This window comes from Pseudophryne corroboree, chromosome 10 (genome assembly GCF_028390025.1).
Source record: "Pseudophryne corroboree isolate aPseCor3 chromosome 10, aPseCor3.hap2, whole genome shotgun sequence".
Taxonomy (NCBI): Eukaryota; Metazoa; Chordata; class Amphibia; order Anura; family Myobatrachidae; genus Pseudophryne; species Pseudophryne corroboree.
In genome coordinates, this window is record NC_086453.1 from 315,808,163 (window position 1) to 315,817,449 (window position 9,287).

Below are 9,287 nucleotides of genomic sequence, written 5' to 3' on the forward strand. Positions count from 1 at the left end.
GGCATACACACGAAAGATCTGTGCTTAAAATATAAGCAATCTAGTCAGATTGCCTAGATTATAAGAACGGATCTCTCTGTGTGTACCTCCCTTAAGAGAAAAGTGTAACAAAGAGCGATGCAACAAAATCATCAATTTTATGCGTTATTTTGCCATGGGATTTAAAACAACCATTTTTTTCTTTAAGACAAATCCCGGTATTTTGGGGTTGAAATATACAAATATTAGAGATGTGCGCAGTCTTGTGTTATGGATTTAGTTGTAATTTCATCATCGTGTTTTAGTTTTGGTTTTGCAAAACCACCCTCAAGTGTTTTGGTTCGGAATTCAAATTGAAAAACGAATCTTGGGTTATGGATTTCGTGGAGATGTATAAAAACAGCTAAAATCATGTCATGCATGCAATCCACAACCCTGACATCCAGATTTAAAATCCCCAAACCCCAGTTCCATGGTGAAGAGTCTCCAACTCTGCGACAAGGTTCCAACACATAGCCAGTGGATCTGCTCGTACAAAGTCCTTTTTATATGTATGTACATATATCTATGAATTTGTCTTCACATTTTTTAATATACTTTAATGTATTTTACTAATAAACACTGTGGTTTTTGCATTACATCCATAATAATCTATATTTTATTCCCATGAAAAAGCCCAGAAAAGGGTGAAATGTGTTGGTATACACTACTTTCTGTTATGCTCTAATATTTGACTGGTTTTATTCCATATGGACCTATGATTTGCAGGTGACATTGGCTAATACTGGGGTAAGGACATCCATCCAAACACCATTGGATACAGATGAGCAATCTTATATAACCCATTGGTGACTGGAAGTATTATACAGAGTCCTTGATTAGAAGAAGCTGCCTCTACTCGGAGGGATTGAGAAATCTGAGAGCCGCTCGGGAGAGGAGTGGAATCCAGTATGCACAATTAATATTAAGAATATGGGTATCCGTTCAGATGGTCGACCATGTTATGGTCGACAGTCATTAGGTCGACCACTATTGGTCGACATTGACATGGCTGACATGGACACATGGTCGACTCATGAAAAGGTCGACATGAGTTTTTTAACTTTTTTTTCTTTTGGTGAACTTTTCCATACTTTACGATCCACGTGGACTACGATTGGAACGGTAATCTGTGCCGAGCGTAGCGGTAGCGGAGCGAAGGCACCATGCCCAAAGCATGGCGAGTGAAGCAAGCCATGCTAGGGGACGCGGTGCACTAATTGGGGTTCTCCGTCACTTTACGCAAAAAACTACACCAAAAAAGTAAAAAAACTCATGTCGACTTTTTCATGTGTCGACCATTTTCATGTGTAGTCCATGTGTCCATGTCGACCATGTCAATGTCGACCAATAGTGGTCAACCTAATGACTTTTGACCATAACATGGTCGACCATTCATACCGGAACCAAGAATATGTATATTCATTTTTATATCTACTACACTATTAGGTGCTTGTCTAATCTCTACTTTTACCAGATTCATACACGGACTCTATTCCATCAGTTCACTGACAGACTGAGCAGCCACCTATAGGGAGTGCCGCGACATATACACTACTGCAGTGGTTTCCAAACTTTTTTGAATCACGGCGCCCTAGAATATCAGAATTTGTTTCACGGCACTCCTAGGCCAAAAATTTCTTATTGAGAAATTTAGAAAGAAATATTAAGTTAGGTAAATTGTATTTATATGTCATCCTTAGGGTCAGTTGTGTGGTGAGGGACAAGATTTGCTTCTGTTTGTCTCCATATTTTATGACTGGCAGCCACCAGCACTGGTTTTGCCTATTATATTGACCATAAATACTTAGAATTGGTCCTTGACCACCAATCCAAGACACCCCTGCAAGTGTCCCGAGGCACCCTAGGGAACCACGGCACACAGTTTGGAACCACTGCACTACTGAGTAGATACCTGACGGGAGAACATTGCTGTCTAAATATACATCACCTGATCCGCATTTAGGGGGAAATTCAGACCTGAACTCTGCTGTGAGTTTTCGCACAGCGGGCGATCAGATCTGAACTGCGCATGCATATGCACCGCAATGCGCCGGCGTGTCAGATGCCTACACCGGGCATCAGTGCCTAGCGACGGGATGGTGCGAAAAAAGCAATCGCATGGGCTATCGCAAACTGATTGACAGGAAGAGGCCATTTTTGGGTGGCAACTGACCGTTTTAAAGGAGTGTTCAGAGAAAAGCAGGAGGGACCAGGCATTTGGAGGGAGGGTGTCTGACATCAACTCCAGCCACAATCACCAGCAATCCATCGCAGTGGCAGAGTAAGTCCTGGGCTGAGCAGAGACTGCACAAACTGATGTTTGTGCAGCTCTGCTACAAATGCGAACGCACACATGCACACCACTTTTCCCCTCCCCCTGTAGGCGGCGACTACCTGATCCCAGGGCTGCAAAAAACGCACCCTAGCAATCAGGTCTGAATTACCCCTTAATTGCTACATAGTTAATACAAAGTTGCGCCAATTAATCCTTTCCTAGTTCAATGCTTGATGCCCTTGTGTGCTGTTTTCCAATACCTTAAAGTATATGTTTTCAATTTACAAATACACAAAAGTGCCCAAGAAGATCTTTATTAATTTAGGCAAATTTTTGATGTTAACCACCAGCACTCAGAATGGATAAGAAGCCACAGCAGAGACCAGCTCCACGTAGCCCAGCACTAGAGTGCGGTGTCAGCGGCAGAACCAGGAATGACAGAGAGACCAGTAGGAGGCCTCCAAGATGTTTGCAGTCTGCGGCACGATGGTCAGTGCCCACAGCATCCAAGGCAGGACCGGCCAGTAGAATGGAATAGGCACCATCGAGCCTCTGAAGCCAGAAACAGCCTTCATCCAGAAAATCACCACAGGACGGGGTGTTAATGCCGTCCCTCCTGAATGGTGATTTTTTTAGCGCCTCATTTTTTTGATGAATTTGGGCGCCTTCAGTTTCTGGACAATCTTTGGTGCTTTTGGCACAAATTTTTTCACATTCAGCTTCTGGATGGGCTTCTTAATGATCTTCTTTATGGATGGTTTTTGTTGTTTCTTCATTTGCCTGGGGTCCTTTCTCCCGTTGCGTACGATGTTATAACGCTCTGCCACATGTTGTTTCTGGCGGTGGTCTCTCTGATGATGTCCCATCTCGTGTTCCACATGGTGGTGATCTTTTCCACGGGGTTCATCATCCTCATCATCCAGTTCCAGGTATCTGTGAGCTGTTGACCATGAAAGAAATTATGAGAAAATGTTAGTACAGAACTACAAGAAACATTGACTATTCTAGACTTAGTTATGAAGCAATAATAAAGCAGGAGTGATGTCACCATGTGTAATATAAAACACTGTCCTAATATCAAGTGTTACTGATTTGGTGGCACCATGGGCCCTACTGAGGGATGGACACAAGCCCATGGTAAGAATATGCTGTTTTACATTGTACTTGTGCAGAAACACGCACATAGGTGGTCATTCCGAGTTGTTTGCTCTGTAATTTTCTTCGCATCGCAACAATTTTCCGCTAATTGCGCATGCGCAATGTTCGCACTGCGACTGCGCCAAGTAAATTTGCTAAGAAGTTTGGTATTTTACTCACGGCATTACAAGGTTTTTTCTTCGTTCTGGTGATCGTAATGTGATTGACAGGAAGTGGGTGTTTCTGGGCGGAAACTGCCCGTTTTATGGGAGTGTGTGAAAAAACGCTGCCGTTTCTGGGAAAAACGCGGGAGTGGCTGGAGAAACGGGGGAGTGCCTGGGCGAACGCTGGGTGTGTTTGTGACGTCAAACCAGGAACGAAACTGACTGAACTGATCGCAGTGGCAGAGTAAGTCCCGAGCTACTCAGAAACTGCAAAGAAATTTCTATTCGCAATTTTGAGAATCTTTCGATCGCAATTTTGCTAAGCTAAGATTCACTCCCAGTAGGCGGCGGCTTAGCGTGTGCAATGCTGCTAAAAGCAGCTTGCGAGCGAACAACTCGGAATGAGGGCCATAATGCCTGGAGTGGTAGATCTGAGGTGGACAGGCATAATCTCTGTACAGTAGGGTGTGTATACGGGTGGTCTTCTGTTTGCCGGCGGTCGGGCTCCCGGCGCTCAGTATACCGGCGCCGGGAGCCCGACAGCCGGCATACCGACACTTATTTTCCCTCGTGGGGGTCCACGACCCCCATAGAGGGAGAATAAAATAGTGTGGCGCGCGTAGCGCGCCACCGTGCCCGTAGCGTGGCGAGCGCAGCGAGCCCGCAAGGGGCTCATTTGCGCTCGCCAAGCTGTCGGTAAGCCGGCGGTCGGGCTCCCGGCGCCGGGATGCTGGTCGCCGGGAGCCCGACCGCCGGCCAGCCGTAGTGAACCCGTGTATACTATATGTACTGTAAGTGTAATATTCCCCCTTGAGGTGCTCGGAGGTACTGCATGCCATATGAGCTACTGTATCTTGCCTGACAGAACTAAACATGATAGCTACTGTAATAAAAGATTTTAAAAAAATCATCCCTCCCAAACTACAAGTATCAGCATACGCTGACAAAAACATACTGGTAGATTCTGTGTATTTGTGTGAGTGATAAGACATTACTGTAAGCTCCAGTGGTGCAGGGACTGATGTGATAGTTTTATAGAACACAACTGAGGGCACCCCTAGTGGCTGCCTGACCCTCTGCAGTAATGTGGTATGTAAATTAGTAACTATACAGAATTATTACTGACAGTTGTAGTAAGACAAGTGCGCAGTGCAGGTGTTGGCTCCCTCAGTATAAGAAATGCCTGGCAGTGACAACTTTGTAGAAGAAATAACTATAATTACCTCGCTTGGGTAGTTGTTGCTGGAGTAGTGCCTCGATGTCATCTTGCACTACTCCGTAAATCAGCTGCTGGAAGGTGTTACTTAGATACTCCTTTAGTGCTTGGAAGCTGAAATGTAACAATAATGAGAAGCTGTCAGGGTACAATAGTGCACAGAGCGCAGCCCACAGACCTGTTCCCCCGATGTATCCATCACTGAGCCATAATTCTCATTCTCTTTGTGTTCTACTCAAGTTCTGCCATATTCATAGTCTAACTCATTGTTCTAATGACGTTCTGCAATTCCCATAATCAAACCTTCACTGAAAGTGATTATAAATGATTGTTTTTTCATTTTCAGTATTCCAATGCAATAGATGGTCATATAAAACCCCAGAATAAAATGTATATTGACAATTGCATTGTGTATACAGTGTACATTGTAATTGGTCAAAGAGGAAAAGATATTTTCAGCTTCAAACGGGCGCTAAAACAAAAACACACCTTCATCAGAGCCTACCACCCATCCATCCTCCTAAATATGTTGTTCCCTCCTCCCCTCTCCTACTCTTCTCCCCAGTTCACCCACCAACTGTTCACCCTTCTTCCTCATATATGATCCTTAGCACCATCCTCACTTCCAGTGATACGTGTCTCTTGCCTTCTACTCCCTTTAAGCGGCTCTGACTCTGTGTGCTCACTCTTCACTAGGTACAGACTCAGTGGGGGGAATTCAGTTGTTTTGTGGGTGCCCAAATGTTATGGGTATCCACCGGAGCAATTCAATTCTTCACCTCTATGGGTACACATGCCCCGTGTAAGCACCCATTAGTTCTGCCCTCTGAGGTCTTAAACCACTACTGCTCTATATACAGTATACTTAGAAACCTCATCATTTACAAATAATCTAGGACTCCAATATGACCAGACTTTGCCCATAAAATAAACCCATACTTCCTCATACATCCCATATAGGTGATAAGGTAAATAGATGTCACCTCCTGTCCTATACAAGGCAGCTATTTTATTGGGTTAAACCAAAATGCACAGGAATGCAGCCTATCCATTCACTGGGTACCAATGGTGTCACTGAGGCACTTGATGAGCAATATTCATGAGGCAATGGTCCTGTTGAGGTGTTAGGCTGCATCCTTATGAATATTGGTTAAATACACAAAATGGTTTCCTCCATCATGTGTAAGTGACAAGCACTTCAGGAAAAGTAAATATCTGAGATTAGAGCACCTATATAATGTAATATAATGTGTACAAAATGTTAGTAACTTACTATGCAGTACAGCAAAGGCACATTCCGCCAAGTATTACCAGGCCGAGGAAACCGATGATGGTACCCACGGTTTTCCAGTCCAGTGTAACTGTTCAGGAAAGAAAGACAGATGAGAGACGCACGTGAGAAACGTTACATGTGTATAGAGACATTGGATATGGGGAATTATTACACTTATGGTGTATTCAATTAGCCGCGGTAATTTACAACTGCCCCAATGCCAGTGCTTAATAGGGCTAATTGCATACCCCCTTAGAGAGACAGATCACATCAGTAAGGCTGGTATGTGTAAGCTGCCTACATAATGAATGCTGTGATACTGCTGCTTATATCTGCCAATTGGCCGGGTTTCACAGCACGTGTCACCTGAGAACAGCTGAGGTGCTGATAATGAGCCTATCGGAAGGGAATAATGAGCACATGACTGCTGCCGGCCTATCGCGTGTGGTTATTTATGGCCAGGATAAGAATGGCTGACTACTGTGCAATTCAGAAACTGACCAGTAATCCTGTCACAGGGTGGTGTATGAGACATTGACATGTATAGGCCTATGTGTGCCGCCTGCAGAGCTGTACTGCTGCCTGAGGCGCCTGTCTGACACACACTGCTATAACCATCCATAGAGGGAGTATGTAACTATAGGGGACTAATAATGTCATTCCCTGCCTACACGGTAAATATCTTCATTTACACTTATACATTAAAGGAATCGGTGCAGAGCAACAAATACAACAATTACTGTACCTTGATGCCAATCAAAGCTCCTCGATTGAGCAGCTTGCGCCAATGGCGCCTCTGCCGAGCCTTTAAAAATAAACAGAAAGACATACATTATACGTATGTGTGTGTTTGTGTGTCTTTATTAAGAAGGTCACGTGTGTATTACTTAGACATTACATAACTACAGAGTATTCTGTGACCCAGTGATGTAATAGTGCATGGAGACTCACAAGAGAGCATTTCACAGCGAGAGATTATCTATCCATCTATCTATCTATCTATCTATCTATCTATCTATCTATCTATCTATCTATCTATCTATCTATCTATCAGCAGCAATTTACTACTACCTAGTGTTTATGATGTCATAATGATATCATAATGCCGCCTGTGACCTACTGCATGGAGCCAGATAGCTGGGATTAGGCTCAATAGGCGTGTGGTGTATTTTATATGGCTCTATCTATCTATCTATCTATCTATCTATCTATCTATCTATCTATCTATCTATCTATCTATCTACACATTGTATTTATATTATTTCCTCTGTAGCAATAATAAAACATCCTATCAATACTAGACACAGAATAAAGAAAACCCGGACACAGGAATGAAGCATTGTTGATGATTTTGCTCTGACAGTGACATTATACTGTAGTGTTACCAGAACAGGAATTACATTGGTACTTATATCGCAGCGACACGTAATGTGAGGGGGTAATTGCTGTGATAAATACATACAGAATAAGAGGGGTATTGGAAGCTGGCGCTCCGTAAGATACCCCATACGGTGTAAAGAAGGAAATAAGAGACAGTGTAGTGTATATATAATAATAATAACATAACACTTTTCTGTCTAATAAAGTGATGGGGGTTCAATCTTCTTTTTTCAAATTGCCATAATGTAAAACATAGTAACATGTACAATACTGCAATATGTCTAAAAAGAAATGACATATATTTATGTAATTAAAATACTAATAACAACAAATAGGGCGGGCGCATCAGCCATAGGGCTTGCTATGATAATTGGCCTGTAATCCTATTTAATTTTGTTTTTTCATTTTTACTAATAGAAAGTCCTAGAAATAATTCCCCCTTACCTTTAGATGGATATATAGGCCGGCCTTGGGTCCCCATGGTGAGCAAGCTCACCAGGAGAAAAATCGCAAAAAGAATAATTTTCATCATTCTTCTCATCTTCGTCCTTAGACGTCAACTCCTTCTTCACCTATCAAAGCCGCACCTCCCAGCAGCAGCAATTTATTACCACCTAGTGTCTGTGATGTCATAATGATGTCATAATGCCACCTGTAACCTACTGCATGTAGCCAGCTAGCTGGGATTAGGCTCAATAGCCTTATATGGTGTGTTTTAAAATAGTTGACAAAACTGAAAAATAAATACGTATGTTTTACCTCCACCCGTTGTCATAAAATGCAATATAAATGGAGTGGTTACTAAAATGCTCTCCGTACTGTCTGGTAGTCACAATAATGTTCTCCATATTGTCTGGTGGTCACAATAACACTCTCTGTATTGTCTGTTGGTCACACTAACGCTATCCATATTGACTGGAGGTCCCAATAATGCTCCCAGTATTGTCTGGCAGTCACAGCGATCACTAATATGATCCAATATTAGTGACCGCTACACAATACTATTATTGTGCAGCGGTCACTAATATCCTCTTAGTATTGTGTATTAGTCATTAATATGCTCTTAGTATTGTGTAGCAGTCACAAAAATGCTCTCCATATTCTCTGGTGGCCACAAAAATACTCTCGGTACCCATGGGTTAATGATTCATAGGTTAGCGGGAAATGAACTGTAACTGGACGGGGTGTGCTGAGTCACACAATACAACTCAGTTCATAGGAATGTCATGTACATGTCGTTCATTTTGCAAAGTGAAAGAGGCGGCATGGGGGTACACCAAATGTTTCCGCCCAGCACAGGGCAAGGCCATCCAGCATGATAAGGGCCGTCCTGCGTTGCGATTGCTTTGAAAAAGCGGTAGCCCGCATATTCAGACGCAGTGCCACCTTCTTTCACCTCGCAGTGGCTGTGGTTGACGTCATGTGGCCGCCCCTAAAATGGTTCGGTCACACCTTCATTGTCTGGACCACGCCCCCGCAATGCTGCAATGCCACTGCCCCCTGCCTCTATCAATCAAAATGAGATTGCATCCTCATGGGATGCAATCGCATTTTAACCTATGCGCACGCACGTTTGCAGTGCTGCACATGCACAGACGGGTAAATCAGCTGGTCTGCATGTACGCAGCAACTGCTGCTGAATAAGCTACAACTGTATGCGTTCTTGTGCCGCAGGATTTAAAACAACTCATTTTTCATTGCGGTAAATCCCGTCATTTTGGTGTTGAAATATATAAACACTGGAGATGTGCGTAGTCTCGTGTTTTGGTTCTAATTTTATCATCCTGTTTTGGTCCTAATTTTATCGTCGTGTTTTGGTTT

At 43.3% G+C, this 9,287-nt stretch overlaps 1 protein-coding gene across 1 annotated transcript; it reads right to left on the reverse strand.

The window, feature by feature from the left end:
• Nucleotides 1–2,626: 2,626 nt before the first annotated feature.
• Nucleotides 2,627–8,157, reverse strand: LOC134965579 (uncharacterized). Its single transcript, XM_063941939.1, has 5 exons — nt 7,911–8,157; nt 6,832–6,891; nt 6,087–6,174; nt 4,821–4,927; nt 2,627–3,236 (listed from the first exon to the last, which is right to left on the reverse strand). Exons 1-5 carry the CDS (start codon nt 8,005–8,007, stop codon nt 2,929–2,931), a joined length of 660 nt encoding a protein of 219 aa, XP_063798009.1. The 5' UTR covers nt 8,008–8,157; the 3' UTR covers nt 2,627–2,928.
• Between the last annotated feature and the right edge of the window lie 1,130 nt (nt 8,158–9,287).

Coding starts and splice junctions, on each gene's coding strand:
- LOC134965579 (XM_063941939.1), bottom strand. CDS start 8,007: ATGAGAAGAATGATGAAAATTATTCTTTTTGCGATTTTTCTCCTGGTG. Junction 6,892..7,910: donor GCCTATATATCCATCTAAAG/GTAAGGGGGAAT, acceptor TTATTTTTAAAG/GCTCGGCAGAGGCGCCATTG. Junction 4,928..6,086: donor TGCCTTTGCTGTACTGCATA/GTAAGTTACTAA, acceptor GTTACATTTCAG/CTTCCAAGCACTAAAGGAGT.